The sequence below is a fragment of the Emydura macquarii genome, unplaced genomic scaffold, assembly GCF_026122565.2.
Source record: "Emydura macquarii macquarii isolate MOO-44397 ecotype Brisbane River unplaced genomic scaffold, CSIRO-AGI_Emac_v2 contig_1230, whole genome shotgun sequence".
NCBI classification, from domain to species: Eukaryota; Metazoa; Chordata; order Testudines; family Chelidae; genus Emydura; species Emydura macquarii.
Genome location: NW_027131367.1, coordinates 14,257,864 through 14,278,980, shown reverse-complemented (window position 1 = coordinate 14,278,980; position 21,117 = coordinate 14,257,864). Strand labels below are relative to the sequence as shown.

The following is a 21,117-nucleotide window of genomic DNA, read 5'->3' as shown; positions in this document are numbered from 1 at the left end:
CTGGAGACCAGACAGGCCCACACACAGCCCCAGAATAAGGGGAAAATGAAGCTAGATTATCCCCCATATCCCTGCCCCGAGCATGGGAGCGAGGTAGTTAAAAATCCAGCCCTTTGTTCCAAGCAGAGTTCTTCCTGAATACGGAGGGATTTGGAGGATCTTTGTGGAGGAAACAAGATTGAAGGAATAGATCTAGAGTAACCTTCTCAAATGCGCCTAGGTGAATTAAGTGCCTAAAGCTCCCTGAAAATCAACATGATGTAGGCTCCTAAGTGGTTTAGGCACTCTTGAGACCCCCAGCTCTCAGTTTTAGCTGTGGAAATCCAGAATAACTCCATTGTGTTTATTAGCTTTTTCGGCTCCAAGGCCAGAATCTGACCAGCTGGGTGTAATTTCCTTCCATGTACATTTCGGACCATGCTGTCTCTGGCCCCTGCTTACGTCTCTGTAGAATGTTATTTGGTCTTAAGTGGCAGGGCTCCGCTCAGAGAATGGATACGGGTGTGTATTGAGTCTGGGCATCACTCACCCTCTCTCCAATACCAGTGCTGTGACTGTGAAGACCGTGCGGACACCAAGGATGGGACAGTTTATGTGTGGCCCCACTCTGGAAGGTGGCTACATACAAACAGCCCCTTCTGACTCAGCCTCTGCCCACCAGTGTATTCAGAGTCAGATCTGCTGACCTGAGTGACCGAAATAGGGTGTTACTGCAGTTACCCCTGTTCTGGCAGCATGCGGTGGATTCTCTTTTGTCTCATCAGCGCAACAGTGACCGAAGCTCTGACTGAGGATGGGAAGAATCCAGCTTGACGCTCAGCCCCCAAGCTGAGTTTGAAGGGGCTGGTGGTTAGAGACGCTATCATTTTACATGCAAACTGAGCAGATTGAGCTGGAGCCACTGAGAGGCAACAGCCAGGGAGCCCCAGTGATGCTGTTCTTACCGAATCGCTGGTCTGCATTGCACCCCACTTTGAAATGGTGGTGTTTCGATGGAGGATGTTAGATGGAGCCAATGCCACCCAGCTCATTCCCAGGGATTTTCACTGTTTTCTTTTAAAAGCACTGGGCATTTTAAAAGAACTCTGTCCCCAAGTCTGACTTTAACCACTGGAGCCAATACCAGTTCCGTCTTTGCGTTTCCTTCCTAGCATGAAGAGGTGGATATCCTGGGCATGGATGGACACATCTACAAAGGGCGGATGGACACTAGGCTCCCATCAATTTCAATGAAGAATGGTAAGTCTCTGATCCTCTGTGTTTTCTTTGGGGCGTCTTTGTTGGCCTGTGTCCTGTAGTGGGTAGAATGTAGCTGTTTCTTTATCATACTGGCCAGAGGCTGAGGAACGTGGGATTTAGAGCAGAGAAGGGTGTTCCCTCGTTCTGTTCCTCCAAAACGGATTTGCTGGCCACTTGGCACCCTGAAAAGGGCAGCTGTCTGATGTGAGGCCCTTAGCTGTCTATATTAGGTAATCATGTGTCCCCCATCACCTCCGTATCCAAGCACCTCAACATGTTTCATGTATTGTTATCCTCACAAAGGACAGGGCTGTTCTCCCCATTTTTACGGATGGGAACTGAGGCACAGAGTGACTTGCCCAAGGTCACACGGGAAGTCTGTGGCGGGATTTGAACGCTGATCTCCCAAATCCCAGGCTAACTGCTAACCACTGGATCGTCCTTCATCTTGTCTCCTTGGAAGGAATCTGCTGCTCACGTGATCTCTGGCCCTCTCCCCAACCCCTGTAAATCAGCTATCCTTAAAACAACAGCTTGGGAGATGGGATGTATGATCTCCCCCCATGCCTGGTTCAGCACTCTGCTGGCCTCAGACCTAACCGTGGGTAGGTCCCATCTTGGGTCCAAAGGGGGCGTGGAATACTGGGGAGACTGAGCCCCCCCAATGCTCTGGGATACCCCATTCAAGAGGGCAAGTCTGGCTGCCTGGGGAGCACCACTGAGTACCCAGAATGCTTTGGCCCGTTGAAGAATGTCTGGCCCCACTGTGATGCATTGACCCTTCGTGTTCCTCTAGTCCAGGACTGAAATGTTGCTGCCTCAGCACCACCGCACCGCACTGCAGCTACAGGCAAGATGTGAGGAATGTGCCCCCTGTCGGCTGCTGTGGGAACTGCCCCCAAATTCTGCAGATAGGCCAAACTTCTGCCTATGCAAGAATGCGTAGGGCCAGTGGTGTCTTGCCAAGGGGGGGTATGGGGGCGCAGGCAATGGGACGCCAGGGGGGGTCAGAGAGCAGCCAGTGGGGCTCATGGGAAGTCAGGATCCCCCCCGAGGGTATTGTAGAGTACCCAGGGCACCACACCAGAGTGACTGAGACTATTAAAAATGGGAGAAAACTGTGACGAGTCAAGTGTCCCTGTATCTCTGGTGCATTGTTCCCCTTTGGGAATCACTGCCGGGTGACAGCAGGCGCTTGAATGAACTTGTCCTTCCCTTTCGGTCCTGATAGCGCCTCTGTTCTCTTGTCAACTTTGCCCTGTTACGTAAGAAAGTGCCCGAGGTGGGTGGTGGTTTTGGCAGGGTAGAGCAGAGCAGAATGGGCGTGTTCAGGTCTGCGTGCTAATCCCCAGGAATAAGGGCCGTTCCCTCTCGGAAGGAGCCCTTCTGAATGAAAGGAGAGGAACGCACCAAGGGGCTCGGCAAACAGGTCAGGTCAAACCTTTCCCCAAGGACGTGAAGGCAGGAACTTGTCCTGCCTCTGCCACAGGCTGGGGGAAATTGCACACTGACTGCCTCAGTTTCCTCATTTGTAAAATGAGGAGGATAATAAAGTTTCCTAATGGGGTGGGGGCAGGGGGATTGTGAGGCTTAAGTCATGAATGTAGGTAAAGTGCTTTGAGATCCGGGGCTAGAGAACAGTATAAGAGCACCAAGCAGGATTGCAGCACCAATCCCATGTGAGCAGGGAACGCAGCCGCCTCTGAACTAGCCGCTCCTGAGTGCTCAGCGTTAGTAAACTCTCCACCAGGCAGCATGTTTCTTCTCCCAGATGCCTTTCTGCAGGATGCACTGTACTTGGCTGCATATAGTGTGATCTGCTATTTTCCACTCATCCCCGCTTCCTGTTCTCTGTGTGGCTTCCTGCTGTGTGGCCACACACAATGGGGTCCCACGGAGACGCCGCTATGAAAGGTCCTTGCACAGCAGATTCTCAGGGCACTGACTTGAACAGAGTTCCGCCATGGCCAGGAGTTTCCATCAGGGATGCCTGTAGTCCAGAATGTCTACGGCTAACACCCGTCTCAGATCTCGGCAGCTCTCCAGTGAGCAATCCTCTGCTGTCGCCGAATGACCATCACCTTGTGGCTCCAAGAACTGAACCCTCCACTTATCCATGTGCTTCCCACCAGGTCCTCTGAAAATCAAACCCAAGCTCTCCCGGTCTTCATCGCAACGGCAGCCGACCCTCACGGACGCAGCCACCTTCCCAGCACGCCCGCACAGCGCCAAACTGTCTTCACCCAGCAATTCAGGTACTTTGCTTGGGGCCAGGTGGGAGATGGAGCCCCCTGAGAATTTGCTGTCTGCTGAGACCGTGTGACTGAGAGCACGGTTCCTAGAAGAATCCCCTGTCTCGTCCCCCTCAATTCATAGCAGAGATTTCCCCCCACCTGGAGCTGGGGTAGGTTATGCCGAGCTCTGTGCAGGGAGGAGGGTTGAAGGAGGCTCCCCCAACCCTGTACAGGGGACTAAAGACGCCAGTCGCCTCTGCGGTCCCCAATTAGCACAGGGCCCTGTGAGTATTTGTGTCCATCTGCCGCAGAGGCAGCCAGCAGAGGGGGCACGAGTTAAAGAACGAACCCGCTTCCCGTGGCCGGGCTGAGGCTGTTTGCCAGAACGTCAGCGAGGATGACAAAAGCCAACAAGGAAATAAAAGCCCCCCTGGGATACCGACGGGCTCTGTAAGCAAACAAGGGAGGTGGGGGGGGGGGAATCACTGCGACACTTGCTCCATCCACATGCAAAGCTCCCTCCCTCCTCTCTGCCATTCCAGCAGGCAGGTGGCTGGGTTACCCGGTCCCATGCAAGGTTTTCAGGGCCCCCCCAAGGTTTTCAGGAGCCCCCCCCCCCCCCCGAACCTGAGCTCTGCATGTGGGACCTATCCAGCGCCGTGTGCTGCTTCTCACAGGCATTGCTCCAGCACCCCACCAAGTGGGGGTGCTCTCTGCATAGAAGGGGAGACGCTGCTGATTCAATCCGCTCCGACCTGCGGGGAAGCTGCTCTCTGGCTCCATGCCCCTCCCCCTTCCCCCCGAAAGGACCGCACATGGGAGCAAGGGAGATGGGATGTGGGGAATGCAGAGCTTTTCCTGCTGTCCCCTCTGCGCCGCATGGCTGAGGACAGCCTGTGGCCCAAAGCAAGAAGGGAAGACGTGTTTTTGATTCCAGGCGTCTTACTGATGCTGGGGAGAAAACAACCAGCCGTGCAGACTCTTCTACACTAATGCTCAGTAATGTCCTTCGTAAACACGCCCCAATGGTGGCTTGATTTGCAGTCTGTTTGTGATCCCTGTGTTGGTCCAGCCACCTGTCCATTTTGGTAAGGGTGAGCTGTGTGATGCTGCATAACCATCTGATCCGACCAGTGATTTAAAATGCAATTGGCTAGAACAACTGCAATCGAGTCTGGACTGAGTGAAGAGCTTGCTGGGAAAGCACCGAACGTCTCAGCACAGCTGAAAGCGACATCCTCCTCCCACCATTAACACGGAGACGTCTAGCATTTGACAATGTACTAGCCTTCAGCGGGAAGTGCAGGTGTTTCGCTTGGTAGAATTGGGTATGAAAAGAAAGAAGGCAAGAAAGTTTGATTGGTTAAATGGATTGAAAGCAGCAAGGATGGAGGAAAAGATCCATAAATAGATACGTGAAATAACAGATTGCATGGGGGTGAACTTCACGCAGAGGGACAAATTCTCTGCTTCTCTGAAGCTCCACACTTAATTTGCTCTTCATCTTGATCTCAGTAAGCAAACATGGAGTGGATGTCAGCAGAAAACTTAGGATGTGATGGAAGGTAGGGGAGATGGATGGATTGCTAGAAGAGCATGTATGGGTGGATAGAGGCATAAAAACTGAGTTGAAGGATAGAAGCGAAGTAGGCACGTGGATGGTGGCTGGATGTAATGGACGGAAAAGCGGTGGGATGGGGAAGGCAGGATGGAGGGGTGATGAGTGCAGAAACAGAGACATGAGTGCACAAAGAATCGGACAGATGGATAATCCATCAGTTAAATCATCTGCCGCGTTTTCTTGTAGGCACAGCCAGGTCGCTAAAGGACAGGCCTGTGTCATCTGAGGGTCGACTATCCCGGACGGACCTGAACCATCCATCAACCACAACACCGCCCCCTGAGGAGGCAAGAGAGGATTCTCCCATGCAAGAGAGAGAAACCCTCGAGCTTCAGCTGGATGTTTCCCTGCGCCGGCGATCGGCTGAGCAGCTGGCGCCGCTACAGTGACTGCGATGGCAGGAAAGCGGCCCTCGCTGCCGGAAGCCAGCCAATAAAGAGTGAGCAGGGCAGAGAGGAGGCTGTGTACATGTCGCTGCGATGGGAATGGGGAGCTTTTTGCATTGTGCCTGCGGCCAGCAGGACCCAGGGCTCTTCCACACAGCAGCGCTGTTAACAGGCGGAGGTGGGCTGCACGTTCGGCCATGAAAACAATTTGCCCCTTGCCTTTGCAGATCCCCCCCGTCTCCGCTGCTGGCTTTGCCCAAATAGATTTTGCAAATACCAGACCTTGGGCGTAAACCGGTTTGACACCAGCTGCTCCTGGGATCCCTCCCACTGCCCTTCGTGTCCCAGAGCCCGACGCACCTCATGTGTGTGAAGGGGAGGCTTTGACACCAGATTATTGATGACTCATTTGAGTGGAAAGCACCAGAGCAGAATGCAGCCAGGGAGTTCTCCCCCACGGCCTGTGGGGAGATGTGGCTCTCGCTACGGGCCCTAACAGTAGCTACTTGGAACGCTTCCTGCTGGGATCTGTAGTCCTCCGAAGCTGCACCTTAGTACTGAAGATGAGGGTGGGCCACAATCTGCTCTACTTTGTACACCTGTCATCTAAACTTCCCAGCTCTTTGTTTTCTTTCGAGGGTGAGGAGGAAGGGCTTTGAGAGGGAGGGCGGGAGGGAGCTAGTGCTGTGTGATTTGAGGAGGAGGGGGTGGCCTTGTATGTCAAAGCCGGGTTCAGTTCCTAGCTCTGCCACTGACTCCCCGTGTGTCATCTTGGGTGGATCCCTCCATTTCTCCATGCCTTAATTTTCACCTTCGGTAAAAGTCCCTCTTGTAAGGCCTAATTCATTCATTTGCAAAGCACCTTGAGACCCCGTGATCTGTGGCATTGGACAAATGCCAGGGAAAGCTAAGAAGTGTTAAAAATAATTCTGAAGATGGAGGCACAGATAGGAAAACCCCACACTGCAATCTTCCTGGCTTGCATCCAGGTTCTTGCACCATTGTCTCCTGTTCCGTGATCCATTCTTGTTCACTTTGTGCCTTCTGCATTTAACCTAACTGCATGCTTTTCATTTGCACCCTGTCCACGTCTGTGGTGCCTGTTTGATCATCATTTGGAGATAGGATTGAGAGAGTAAGAGGGGAAACTGTTTTTCCACTTGTTTTAATGCTGCCTTAGGTCACAGCAGATGCTTTTCAATGCACAAGGACACAAACCAAAGTCCATAGTGCAGGAGGCATGTAGCATTTCGTAGTCAAGGAAGGTCTGATCCGTAAAGATGCGCTGATGCATCTTGATCCAAATTCTGCACTCACTCGCACCCTTGCGAATCCAGTGCAGCCAGTAGGGTTCCACTGGTGGAAGGGACAGCAGATTGCAGCTGGCTGTATGTAGAGAATTAAGTGTCAGTGTAGCTGATGCTATACAGGCCACAGGGCACAAATATTGTGTAAGGCCTCCTGCCTGACTTAGTAATTACACAGGGTTTGCTTGATTCATGCCCTGTAGCTACTTCCTTGCATGCTTCCAACACTGTTTTGTCATTACACGTGGCCGATGGCATCTGTGATTGGATGTTGGTATCAGAAATCATCACAGATTTGCAATGTAACACCAACCTTGTAAATTACCAAGACTCTTCCAGCAAATACATGGCACATGCTGTAATGCTATTTGCCCTGTCATCTCTCAGCTCTTACTGTGTCGATACCCACCCAGCCTAAGACACTTGCCCTGTAACTAAATGGCTGGCCCCTGGCATTCTCCTATAAACATCCTGCCACTACTTGTTGTGACATCTTAGTTAACCTGTAAATACCCTGCCACTGCAGAGAGTTGGCCCCTGTGATAATGGTGGACGCGTCCCGTGAAGAGGGGCCGTTCGGAACAGCTGTCCCTGCGTTCTGAAAGCTCCTGACAGTGCACAGTTAAAGCAGTGGTGTTTCTGCAAGGGAAACGTTGGTGGAAAACTAGAATGAACTTCATAGTAGGGGCCTGATTCTACTCCCACTAGAGCCAATGGGCGTTGACTTTGATGGGAACAGGGCTGGGGGCCGAACGACTCAACGTGAAGGACGCGATGGTGCAGTAGTGAGCGGATGCTGGCTGAGAGGGGAGGAACCAGCAGGAGGGCCTTCGTCAGGAGAAGATTCACCCCGTGCAGCGAGCCTGCACATGGCCTGTGCACCTCTTCCAGCGAGGGCCCACGTGAATTCTGTTTTGAGGGCATGGGTGGGACTTAAACGGTGGCTAGGCCCAGATCTCTCACCCCAAACGAATTAAACTTGGCCAGGATTTGACCCCATATGTGACGTGTCTACTGCATGTGTAACACCCCATGTGACATGTGGGTGGCAGGTAAACCCAGTGCAGACACGCTGCCTGTTCTGTGTGGTCGACCCAGAGCCCGGCCAGGGTGCAATCTGTCCATCATACGCTGAGTTTTTGCCTTTCGTTAATACCCCAGGCTGGACGCCTCCTGTCACGACAGAGCACGTTGGCACACGTGGATGCTGCACGGCAGCTGGCTACAAGCACATGCCCTGTACGGTAGGCAGGCTGCACCTGCGTGTCCTACGCTGATGTAGCCACGTACGTGCTGGCCGTGCATGTTGCATGGGGGGTGGCTACAAGCACTGCCCGCTGCGCTTCTATGCCGTGTGCTGTCCAAAGCCCGGTGGCAGCACCTGTGTGGCTGCGGCCGGCTCTGCTGCCTGCTCTGAGTCTGCAGGCCTTGCTGCTGGTTTCCTGCAGTCGCAGGGAGACATCAGCATCCTGCACGGTCCAAAAGTTTAAAATGCAATTGATTTTAGAGAATGATACACCCTCCCCAGCCCCGTGTTCTCGGTGTATCCCCCAGCCCCAGTGGCCACGGGGCGTTACACAGGGAATGTGGAGGGGGAATTCTCTACGGCCTCCTCTGGATCTGTGGAGAGCAGTGGTCCACTGTCACTGCCCTCCCTTGGCCTGCTGCATCCCCATCCCCAGGCCTCGTGGTGCGTGCTGACTTTTTACGCTTCCCCAAACCCCCGGTTTCTCCCCTCCGCACGCGTTCAGAGGCTGCAGGACTGCACGAGTGCCACTGCATCCGGGGCTGGATTTACGCCTGAGAGCATGCCGGTGCTAGGTCAGTGAGTCCTTCCCAGCTCTGCCCAGTTGGCACCACGGCTGCCTGCTGCACAGCCTGCACTGGCGGCACACGCGGCAGCGGCACTGCCGTGGGCGAGCATCAGAAAGCAGAGCCGCAGCACAGCTGTGATGGGTAGCCGGGAGCCGAGAGGATCGTTTTGGGCCACGCTTGTAAAGAGGCAAACACCTCACTGCATCCTGGGCGTGGGAAATAGCCACTGAACACGGGCACTGCCCTCTGGGGACCAGGAGTGTGGCTATATAGAAGCAGGCTATTCAAATATTCCCTTCCACCGCCGTTGTACGAGTCCCCAGGCCGAGGGAGAACCTCTCGAAGCAGACCAACTTCAAGCAATGTTTGCCTGACCCGCCTTTCCCTGGCTTGTCAATCATGTCGTCTTATTCGCCGTTAAACACGTCCGAAGCGATGGATTTATCTACTTGATTAGCATCGTTTGAGCTCGAACCGGTCCCTGCAGTGAGCTGTGCCTGCTTCGCCACTGGCAAATTGGTCTGCATGTCTGTGCAAAACAACTTAGGATCATTTTATCGTCCTTGGCTTGAAGGGGGAGGACGTGAACACGTCTGAGGTGATGGGCTGCTCCAGCCGGTGTGTTCTGATTCGCTCTGCTCCGTACAGCTCTGTCATGAACACACTCACTCACGCTTCATCCCACGTCCCCGCCTCTAAGCTGCAAAGCCCTCATCTTAAAGAGAATGCAACGCATGCATGCTTCATCCAGAGTCTCCATGGTGCGCTTCCTGCCTTGGCCGCTCCCAGGGATAGGATTAAGCGTTTTAGCCAACGTGAGAGTGATCACTTAAGGCTTGTCTACGCTACGGATGCTACAGCGGCACAGCTGTGGGGCTGTAGCACCGTAGTATAGATGCTTACTTCAGCAACAGAAGGGTTTTTCCATCTGTAGTTAATCCATCCCCCACCAAGAGGCAGTAGCCAGGTCCATCTGACCTAGCAGTGTCTATAGCATGGTGTAGGTTGGCTTAACTGCGTCTCTTGTGGGGGGATGAATTTTTCACGTCCCTGAGTGAAGTAGTTAATTTGACCTAAGTTTTACATATAGACCAGGCTTTAGACTGGCTGTCAGTCTCCAAGACTTGAAAGCAGCCACGGACAATTAGTTACTTATCCAGATACCTGTAGCCAGAGATTCACAGGCCTTAATGCTGATCCTTTTGAAATCAGCAAGCATTTGACACCAAATGCTCTGGGGTCAGGATTGGGCCATGGTCTCTGTTTAATTGGGTGGTGCACACCTTTTTATAAGTCAATGTTCCAATTCCAGGAAACCCCGTAAACGTGACTGCAGTCAAAGACATGGAGGTTTCCCAGATTCATCTCTTTAGCCCGGCCTGACCCCATGCCCTGTTTATTAGGCTGCAGGTTCTACAGTCTAGATGTTCTGCCTGCAAAAAATTACACAGACATCAAAGCAAATGCCAAGCGCCTGAACATCAGCAGCGAGGCCTCAAGCTGGCTCACGGTTCTGCACGCACTCACTTACCTGTGCATTTTTTGTGCATTCATGCTCCTGCATTCGGGTGGTGGAATTTTCATTTCATTTCATTTTCCGTGTGTTCAATAGGTTTTGAACCTGCAAGCTGCTATTGATGGACTCTGTCACACGGGGGCTGATGCACAAAGAAATACACCAGGGGGAGTTTGCATGAAGAAAGGGTTAGAACGCTTTAGAAATCATAATACTTGGAGGAGGGAGAGGCATTGGATATCAATTCACCTTCATAGGAGGATTTCGGAGTCTCTTTTCAGAGGCTTTTATTGGTTTGTAGGCACCAATATCCAGATAATTCTTAAACCGGATGAATGTTTAAAGACTTTGCCCTCCCCATGTGCCCTCTGTGTGTAGATTCACACCCACATGCCCACATTCACTTCTGCATCATTCCATCTGACACCATTGTAGCACCATTGAAATCAACAAGAGTAACCCTTTTGATGAATCAGGACCTGCCCATCTGTAACGTACCGGGGTGATGGGTGTCAGCCATGGGGCACTGCCGTAATAAATCTCTGAGCTTCCCTGGGGTTTTTGCTACAGCTGCATTTTGTTTTGGTCCTGTAAATACATTCAGAGATGGGAAGAGGGGGAGGCGAATTGTACTGTCAGATAAAGAAGAACGTACATGGCCTAGCTGGCTCGGCGTGGAAAGCGCAGGCGCTGTTGAGACAGTCCAAGTTCCCGACCCTTCATGAAACCTTTGGAAGAACATGGGCCTGGATTTAAACAGCATCAGCCAGAGATGAGCACCTGTATCCCTCAGGCCTCTCTTGCAGAAACCCAGAACGTCTTCCTCAAAAGGTTTTCATAGAGGCTTCGGATTGGAAGAAGGAGGGAGCCCTTCTGAGCAGAGCCAGGCAAGAGGACCTTGTGGGGTCGCTAGACTGGGAGGGGACCCTTAAGGAACTCCTACTGTACCTACTGGCGGTAGGTGCCCAGGACTTTTCCATTGGACCACAGGCGATTGCACCAGTTTGCCAGACTCAGAACTGGGCAATCCCAGCCCAGGCCTGCCTCGTCACAGTCAGCCATTCCTACTCTACGCTTGCCACGGGGTTAGAGTACACCCAGCTCACCTAAGAGATGAGCCGCACGGCTGCAGCAAGGTTTAAAGGTCAGGTCAGAAGCGAGAGCCTGGAGTTACCAGTCATGGGAGCCCCAAGTCTCCATGCTGGTACTCAAAGCAGAGGCTGGGAAACTCTGCCCCAACGGCCCCTGGGAGAGTGACATGGCAGACTGTCTGGGACAGCGGCACTTCTCCATGCGTGGGGAGATGGCAGCCCCAGTGCATTGCATGGTTTCTTTACGGGCCCTTCTAATAATCCTGGCCTCGAATCAAAGCAACGCTAAACAGCTGCTTTGATTTGATGCTTTAAAAGGCAAGAGGAACTGTATGTGTCATCATGGCTGGTGCTGGAGCACTGCGGAAGCGTGGGGATATTTTGCCATTCCAGAAGCTTCGCTTAGACGTTGGTTTTCAAACTGCTAGCGCTGGGGATGCCCTGCACTTTGTTTTTCTCTAATAATTTTTTTTAAGTATTTTTGCCATTTTGGTTTTAAATCATCTGTCTGACTTGGGCGAGCTGGGTCATCCCCTGCTGAAATGACTGGTACTGATACCAGGTGAGATTTTACCCAGCTGTTTGCCAACTTAAGCTGCCTTCTGGTCCTGGTAGAAGTGGTTGGGCCGGGTGAGCCGTGAAGTCAGGTTCTAAGGAACAACTCCAAAGCACTAGCCATGAAGCTGGGCAAAAATGTGAAATGAAACCTAAAACCAGGGGCTACTTGCCTGCTTTCTTGTTTCATTACGTAGCCAACATTTGAACCCTGTACCCACAGACCTCCGCTGGTGTGTCCCGAAGCTGGATAATAAACTGGGCAGAGTGCTCAGGGAATCCAGACCTTGATGCTTCTGCTGGTGGGGCACTGCCCTAGAGAAAAAATAATGCCATCAACTTGGAATAACTGTCCCGATCTCAACTCTCTGCACTACTTATAGCTGTAAAGCTCCTCCATGGGACGCATCAATGGAAATCAACTGCTCCAGGAACCCAGGCTGCAGCGTGCACATGTGTAAATTCCAGTAGGAGGTGCTGAGAATATCACTGACCATCCTGGCAGCCTTGCTCTTGCGATCTATCTAAAATAGCCTCGCTGTTGCTGTGGGTGCTGAGCACGTGGTTGGCTATAGGAAGCTGCAGGATGTTGGTCTAGAATGAAGCTGGTTTCACACTGTTTCAGCCTGAATCCAGGCAAAAGATGAGGGTTTCAGATGAGGTTGGGGTTTTTTTTGGTGGGGGGGTGCATTTCTCAGCATGAGGGGGGATCTATTTCACATAAATGTTAAACTTTTGGCAGCTGTGCCTGAGAAGGTGAAGAAAGAGCCGTGAATTGTCCTCCCATTTATCACTTATCCTCAAGCCTGGTGCAGTTCTGAGCTGTCAACCCTTTCTTTTCTCTGTGCCTCTTACAAAATGCCCTCTGCTGCTTCCCTCTCCCCCAGCTGAAAGCGGAAGCTGTGCGAGGTTTGGAATGAAAGGGGAGGGTTTATCGTTCTTTGCCTCTGCCCCAGAATCCTGCCTGGTGGTAGCCAGTGCACCAGTAACGAACAGCACACAGAGTCTGCAGCCTTGTCGCGAAGTGGTTTCCTGTCTTCAGAAAAAGAAACTTAACTCACCCCCTCCTCTGTTCTGTGGAGGGGATGAGATTGTCTTTCTAGTTTTCCTTGCTGTTGCTATCACTTTGCATATCCTCCCTCACCCTAATTTGCCTCTCCAGGCTCCTTTTGCCAACGGCCGCCTCCCTGCTTCATTTCGAAAGCGCTCTGGTGGAGCATGCTGAGGCCTATTGCATCGCTCAAGCTGGGAACACCATGTTACTATCGGAAAGACATCCACAGGGCAACCACAGCCACTCTGTGTAACACAAGGGGGGGGGAAGCTTTAGGTGAAAACTCAGCAACCGAATGGAGACAGGCAGTGTCAAAATGCTTCCCTTCTTCAACTATTTCCCCCTGATCAGCGGGGACGTCAAACCAAGCTCAGCCCATCACAGACCCTTTCTGCTTTTCCTAAGAAGAGGGGGTGATAACGCTAGTATCCTGGTCAAACGCAGATTGGGGTGATTACATTCTATCAACCTCCATTTCCCCTGCAGCGTCAGTGACTATAACTAGGGTGGGGGGGTATACATGCACGCATTAGAAGGGGGTTAAGGTGCAAAGTTCAAATCTGAATGTAGCGCCAACCTCCTCCACATGTGGGGATAATAGCAAGCGTGTCAGGCAGATTCACATCCTCTGGCGTCTTCCCCCTTCATCCCTCCACCTCACTGTGAGCTCTCTTGGGCAGGGACTGTCTGTTACTTGGCTTTAGAGCGGACGCTGATCCTTCACTGGCGCTCCTACAAAACCTACTAACTGTGGTCCAGTCCCACTGTTCAATAGCCTGCGTCTCTGTGTGATTGACAGCAGGAGACGGGATCAGAGGAAAACAGCCTCCAAGCAGGACTCAGTGCAATGAAGTCCTCTGGTTTTTCCCCACCCCGTCTCTCTCTCTCTGCTAACCCTGCCCTGCCCAGCCCAGAGGAATTCCAAGGCTGGGCGCCGCGCTCCACGCAGCACAGAGGATTAGGAAATGCTCTCTTCCCGCTCCTGCTGCAGAGCCGCATTAGCCAGTCTGTTGCCAGCGCCAAAGCGCTGACTCGCGGCTGGTTGAAAGGTGATAAGTGGAGCTTTGTGCAGCTCCTCACTGCACGGCGTTTCCAGGAACAGGGTGTTGACTGGCAATAGCCTTGTCCTCCCACGACAAAGCTTCCACCCACGTGTGCTCGGTGGTAGACGTGGCCGCAGGAACGGGTGTGTGTGTGGGTACGTAGGCAGGGGTGTGCAGGGGAGGGGGGGTCGTGCGAGTGGGGTAGAGGGCGGGGATTGAGGGCCATGTAATGGACTAGAGTGTACGTAGGCATGTTATGGTGCAAGGATGCTGTGTGTGAATGAGCAGAGGTGAGCATGGGTATAGAAAGCTAGCTGGAAATGCAGGGGCTGCATTACTCAATAAACAAAACAGGGCGTTTGGAAGAGAAGCTCCTTGAGCTCACTGAATTAAAAGTGGGCACATGTGGGCATGGTACAAAACTGCTCGCTAAGGGGCTATGCAAGAGCTAGTATTTGTTTAACCTCTGGGCCCATCCCCCAGTGCAGACGTTGAGCAGGGGTCAGGTGAGCGGAGGGGGTGGCAGGCGTGCGTACAGGGGAGCGTGGGTTCGCAGGTGCGCGTACAGCGCGGGTCACTGCCGGGGGATTGTAGTGGGCTGGTGGAAAAGCTTAAGTGGCTGAGGCGGCTGCCCCATGCCCCCAGCCTCCTTGCTGCCGGGGCGCCGTCTCTGTCTCTGCTGGGAGCAGGGTGCTGCAGTGCTTGGGAACGCAGTCGGTCCTCCCGGCGCTAGCGGGACAGGCCACGCGGATGCTGACTGGGCTACTCACCCCCAGCCCAGCTAGCCACAGCGTGTGCAGAGCTGCTGGGAACTTCGCTTCTCCACAGGCTTCTAAAGTGACCTGAGTTGTGGGGAACAAGTGGCAACATGGGTGGACTGAGATCGTTTAGCTACGGCGCGGCTCCACCAGGGGCAGCTCCAGTCCACCATGTGCTGCCTACATCCCACGTCAGCAGGGCCCGGGCTGCCTCTTTAGTGATATCTCAGCTTCCAGGCCATTCAGCACTGGGCCTATCTTTGAATCCCTCCAAGGGCTCCCCCTTCCCTGTCACAGCAGACGTGAGCCCGGCTTGTCTTCACTCTCCAAGGCCCTTCACAGCCTAGCCCCACTCATCTCCCCATTGCTGGTGCCCAGTGAGATGTTGACTCCCACGTCCAACTGGGCCACCATGTCGCCTCCGTCAGCCCCTTGTCTAATATTCAACCTTTGTGCCTTTCCCCAGGCTGCCTCTCAGGCCCGGGCGTTGCGGCCCATAAACATCTGCAAAGTGACCTTATCCTCCTACTGGCCCCTCCTCCAAACTCTCCCGTGCCGGGGGGCCTACAGGAACCGTGACTGCGGTGAGACTGGTGGTGCGCTGTTACCACTTCCCATCACGCTGACCAGTGTGGTCTCACTGTTCACTTCTACTCCCCAGTCTCTCTGCATCCATCGGTTGTCTCTTGTCCTCTACCGAGACTGTAAACCCTTTGCGGCAGGCATGGGCGGCGGGTATGTTAGGCCGGGGGAGGCAAAGCCAGCCAGGTTTGGCCCCTCCGCCCCACCTGCTGCGTCCCACTCTTCCCCCCGGGACTCCAGCCCAGGCACTGCTTAGCCTCTCCCCTGAGCGAGTAGGGGCCAGCGCTCCAGGGCTGGGGCCGCCCAGTAGAGCTGGGACCGGACACTAAGCGCTCCAGTGCTGGGGTCTGGGCTAGCTGGCAGACCGGGACCTGAGCCGGCTTGGGCAGGGCTTCTCCAGCCACAGTAGGGGGCTTGGGGCTAGGAACTACCTCCCCGAAGGGGCAGTTCACACGCCGCCCATAGGGGCAGGGACTAGCTTTTTGTTCTGGGTTTGTACCACCCCTCCCCCAACGGGCCCTGGTCCTTGACTCAGGCTCATGGGTGCTACTGCAGCACAACTAACAACAGGTGTGGTTGGGGAGGAGCCGGTCATTTGTTTGCTCCTAACCAGACCCAAAAGAGGAGGCTGCCACACCCCTGACCCGGGACAGAACCTGCTGGTTCCAGCTGCTCGCAAACTTTTAGGTGAACGTTCATTTTTTTTTAAATGGGCTTTGTCGAAAACGAGTTTTGCAAACAAAGCTCTGGAGGAAACGGGCGGGTTTGTGCTGGAAAAATGAAAGATTCCCCTGGATGCTCTGTTGGACATGCATTTTTTCCCCAGTGTCTGTTGAAAGGTTTCCCAGGCAGCTGTGCTAGCGCTAGGCTTCCCGGTGCTGGGAACCCTTGAAAATCAGTCAGGCCTGGTTCTCCTCGCACAAGGGCCTTTAAATATAAGTGAAACTGGGCCCAGTGCGTACAGCAAGAGGAGACACAGCCCTCGCTTTGGCTTATTGGACGCAGGTGGTGGGGTAGAAATGTGTAGAGGCGGCCTGGGGGCTTCATGAGCCCCAGAACTGAGTCAGCTCTGGGAAGAAATGATTTTATAGCACCCGAAGCGAGGGTGAGGCAGGGGGACCTCCCTTTTACCATGGGATGCTGAGAAGCTCCTGAAATCTTCCTCCAGCATTGGGTAGCTTTGCCAGGAGCTCGGCTCCCGTCATGGAACTTGAAGGAAGCTGCCGGCTTTGCAAGTGCTCAGCACCCAGCAGCTCGTGACAGTCGGAAAACCCTGGACGCTGGGGGCGCCTGGGTTCTGTTGAAACCTGGCTCTTTAGCTAATTCCTACCCTCAGCTGGCAGGCAGCAGAGGGCAAAACGGGGCTTGGGGGGGTGGGAATGCATGGGAGAGCGAGAGTATATGTCACAGAAGCCAGGGCAGCTGCTGTGGCAGCAAAACCCCCACTGGCACCTGCCCAGCCAAACTTTCACAGGCTCTAGGCCGGGCGGAAGAGGGCAGCCTGCAGAGGAGTCCCAAAAGGGGGGAGGGAATAACCAGCAGGTGCGAAGTGAGTGAGTTCAGTGTAATGGGTGGGAAAGAGGGGCAGCCCCCACTGGGGATATCCCCCGTGTCCCAGCTGCACGGGAGGCATCGCACCAGTCCCCAGGGGTTGCGCGTCCTTCTGCGAAAGGCAAAGCACCTGGTTTTGCTTTCCCCTCCCCGCCCCCTCCAGAGGCTGAGAGGTCACAGTCAATTCAGCTTCCTCTTTCTCTGAAATCCAAGATGATCACAGCGCGTGGACCAGAAACAGCCCCGGAGTGACGGCTGCAGCAAGCGCAGGGAGGGGTTGAACAGAAGGCAGCTGGCCCCACGCCTGGAGGCTTGGCCTGCCGGAGTACAACATAAACAACCCCACACAGCCAGCCCCACTAACGTGCTGCCGGACTCCTGCCCGCAGCCCGTGGGTGTGAGCGAATGCTTCACCACAAGGACAGGTGGGGAATGGTTTTCGGCACCCGGGCAGCTCGCCCCGGGTGGCTGACGAGTCCCCGTGTCACATTGGGGCAGATGCCCACGTGCAGAGGAATGCTGACAAAACGTGCTCATGGCGACACGGCCTAGAACTGGGGCGTGTCTACATGGGACAGTTGCGCCCGTGTAATGTACATTGATTTTTTTAAAGGGATAGTGTTAAAACGGTGCAAAAGGCATTCTGCTGTCGGTGTGAGAGAAGTTGATTTCAGTTTAATCTGAAGTGGATTAGCTGTCATCGAAACAGTCCATTCTGATAGGAAAATAAGAGTGTTCCCTGCTGGAAATCTATCAGTCTGAATTCAGGTATAATGGTGCAGCTTTCCCATGCAGACAAAGCCTTAACCACACACAGAAATGTGTAGCGACAAACACATACATGTTCCTCCTTACAACCTCCCTCTCATGCATAGTGAGCTCCATTGTCTCAGATACGCTGGCCACCCCCTCGGAGCCCCAGGCCTGATAACTCCGTGCAGCAATAATCATTCACACGCTGCCCCGCGCATGCAGAAACCTCTGTGAGCTGCTCCCTGCCCTGGTATTCACCCAACCTCCTTCCCCCTCCCGGGGCTACCATCCTTCTGGTACAGGACCAGTCTCCCTTAGTGGCCCAGAAAGCATTGCTGGGGAGCTGGCCTGGAAAGCAGAGGGTGTCGTCAGCTGGCTGTGTGAAGACATCCCTCGGGAGGGCTGGCGAGGTATGCCTGGGAAGAGGGGATCGACGGGGAAGGAGCGAGGGGCTTCTAGAAGCCGGGAGGCAAGTCCCCGTGGGGGCCATGGCCCTGTGGTGGGAATCCACAGCTGGATGACTGAAGCTGGTGGCGTTGAGGTGTCTGTGCTGGAAGGGGGCGGGGCTGAGCCAGTTAAGTTTCGTTTTCTCCTCTCCTGGGGCAGGGTGTGTGGATGCAGGGCAGGACTGAGTGGGTGGGGAGAGATTGTGGCCAGACCCGACAGTGCTCCATGGAACACCTCAGAAACCCAGTGCGAGGGGGTGGGGATCTCCCTCTCCTCTGATGTGCGCGGGCCGGGGGCAGCTCCAGCGCCGGCCCCAGGACACGCTGCAAGTCCGTCCCCTGGACACCTTGCGAACAGTCCGACTGGTACTTGCTCTCGCTCCAGGCTGAAATGCAGTTGCCTCCATGGTGGGGAGGAGGCGGGCAAAGCCTGCCCTGAGGGAACGGGGGCCTCAGGAGTCAGTGTCCTTGCAAGAGCCCAGTCTCAAGTAAGAGACCTTCCTGCAGAGTAAAGTGCACGGAGCTCAGTGCATCTAATGGGGAACGAGAGGCTGGGTCACGCCTGCAAGTCCCAGGGGGAGGTGATTTCGAGGCTTGTCAGCTCCCAAGCCTCCAGCTGCGGCCATGGATTGTTGGTACCACGGTTCCTCTAGGTTATGAGCAAACATTAGAGCATTAAACTGCCCAGCACCCCCCTGAGCCAGGTTCAGACCCCCCCCCCTTACAGATAGGATAAATGACCTGCTCACGGTCACAGCAACACACTTGGGCAGGAACCCTGGGATCCAGCCTCCCAGGCACCTGTTCCAGCCAGACGGGGAGAGAGAAGTAAAAGTCCCTTTCCCCCTTGTTCCTTTTTTCCTCACTCACTTGCTCCTCTCTCTCCTTTTGCTCACTTGCTGTCTGTCTGGTCCCTCTCATTATTAAGTGCACGGGGGTAGCACCTCTGGATAGGGACTCGTGTGAGGCACTGCGTGCGCGCAGACACACACACACACAAAATCCCTGCCCAAAAGCACTTACAAGCTAAGCTCTCCCCAAGCTACCCTTTCTTTAATCCCTAGCTCCTGTCTTTTTATACCTCCCTTTCCAGGTTTTTCCCTCTCACACACATGCTCTGTAATGCAAAACTGCAGCTAGCTGCTTATAGCCAGCTGGCTCCTATCCCCCTCTGTTGCCTGCAAATCCAAAGTGAGCGAGGAATAATATTTATTCAATATAAATAAACTATTTGAATAAATGACTAGAACTGAGGGAATAAGAATGGACGCTTCAGCTTGGGAGATGAATTAAAAAAGGGAATTCAGGTTGGCTTTGAACTGACATGAAATTTTTCATCGCATCAAAAAACCATAAATGGTTTTGAAGCACTCAACATATTTCAAGTCAATGCAAAACAATTTTTTGTTTGTTGCACATCAACTGAAATGTTTTTGGGTCTCAAATCAATTTTTTTGTTAGCGTTTCATGTCCCTTTGGCCATTTGGGGTGTTTTTCACCTTGTGTGTGTGGGGGGGGGGGGGGGCCCTAAAAAAAAATAGACCAAGTTTGAAATTGAAATGCTGTTTTGAATTAAAATGTTCTGACTCTTTCCACATTTTTTTTCTGCTGAAACTAGGTGTCAAATGTGACCCAAATTCAAAGACTATGTTGGGGCTCCGAAAAATGCATTATTTTTTTTGATGAAAAAACAATTCACCAAAACAAAATCCCCCTAGCGTTCTTTTCTTATGCTCCCATGTTCCTTATCTTATTAGTGTAGTGAAAGCAGTTTGGGCAGGGAACCATCTTTTTGTTCTTTCTGTGTACAGCTCCTAGCACAATGGGGTTCTGGGCCAGGGCAAGGGCTCCTAGGGGCTGTCTACATGCAATGTAAGCCCATGGTCAGTAGAATTCAAGTTAGGAAACCCTGGGTTCGTTAACCTGCGGCTTGAGTGTCTACACTCATTTGTAACACGAAGTTAGGAGTTGAACCCTGGGTCTCAGCCTGTGGCTCCAATGGCGATACTGCAGTATGCGACTCAAGTCCAGCCACCCAGAGCCCAGTCTTCCTAGCGCCCTCCCAAACCATGGCCTGTCCAGCCCTTGGGTTGTGGTGCAGGTGGGAAAACTTGACTGTCCACCAAAGTTGACTGTCCAGAGCACAAAGAAAGTCAACCTCTGGGCTACTTTTGGTGGGCTCCCAGAGCCTGAATCCCGTGGGGCTGCATCTGCATTGAAAAGCAATAGAGCTTGAACCCTGGGTCCCAGCTTGACTCAAGCTCGGACCCTCCACCCCTGTGGGATCCTGGGCCTATGGGTCCGACCCTGGGTTAACGTGATTTGTGTGTAGACAGAAGCGAGGTTAGGCTTGAGCCTGAGTTCAAGCCCTGGGCTTGCATTGCAATGTAGACACCCCCTAGACACTACCACTGTACAACTCAATAATCACATTTAGCTACCCTCCTTTCCAGGGCCATGAGACAGGAGCTGACCATTCTGCAGCTGGTCCCAAGCCGGGAGGCCAAGCGGTCATGACATGAGGCGCGCTTGCTGGGGAATGAAGAAGAGGCCTCTTCGCGGCAATGCTGTGTGCCCTGTATTCCCCAGCACCTGTGTCTGTGGGCCCAGGTCCCCTCCAGCCCCGCCAGAGGAACAGGGGCAGGAGAGATCAGGTGGAGGGAGACGTTTTCAGAGCTCTGCCAGTGAAGGGGTTTCTGAGACTCCCTCGCCAGAGTTCCTGGGGTCCACCTCCTCCTCAAGGGATTGGGTAAGAGACTGGCGAAGCTCCAGGAAGCCAAGCGGAGGAACCGGCCTTGGGGCGGGGATGCTGAGCCCTGTGAGCCGGGGCAGGAGCATACACCAGCATCTCATCTCATAACACTCTCCCACGGGATGCTAGTCCTGGCCTCGCTCACTGAGCGTTTGTGGCACTTCCTATCCCGAGATCTCCATGCACTTTACTTTGCACAGACCCTGCTGGGCTCTAAGACCATGGAGGATCTCAGAGCCTGGGCTCCAGCTGGAGCCTGAACACCTACGCTGCAATATTTAGCTCTGAAGCCCAAGGCCCCCCGTGCGCCTGAGTCAGCTGACCCGGGCTCTGAGACTGGGTGCTGCAGGTTTTTTAATCACAGCCTAGAAGTAGCCTTCGTCTCCTGATCCTGATTCCTGCAGATTAGCAGTC

General features: G+C 53.6%; 1 protein-coding gene across 1 annotated transcript in view; it reads left to right on the top strand.

Moving 5' to 3' along the window:
• Positions 1–7,778, top strand: part of QRICH2 (glutamine rich 2) — a 49,153-nt gene extending 41,375 nt beyond the window's left edge. The window contains exons 21-23 of the mRNA XM_067547781.1: positions 1,152–1,239; positions 3,372–3,494; positions 5,281–7,778. Of these exons, the coding sequence (XP_067403882.1) occupies positions 1,152–1,239; positions 3,372–3,494; positions 5,281–5,483 (414 nt within the window). The 3' untranslated portion in view covers positions 5,484–7,778. The remainder of the gene's footprint in view (positions 1–1,151; positions 1,240–3,371; positions 3,495–5,280) is intronic.
• Positions 7,779–21,117: the final 13,339 nt, after the last annotated feature.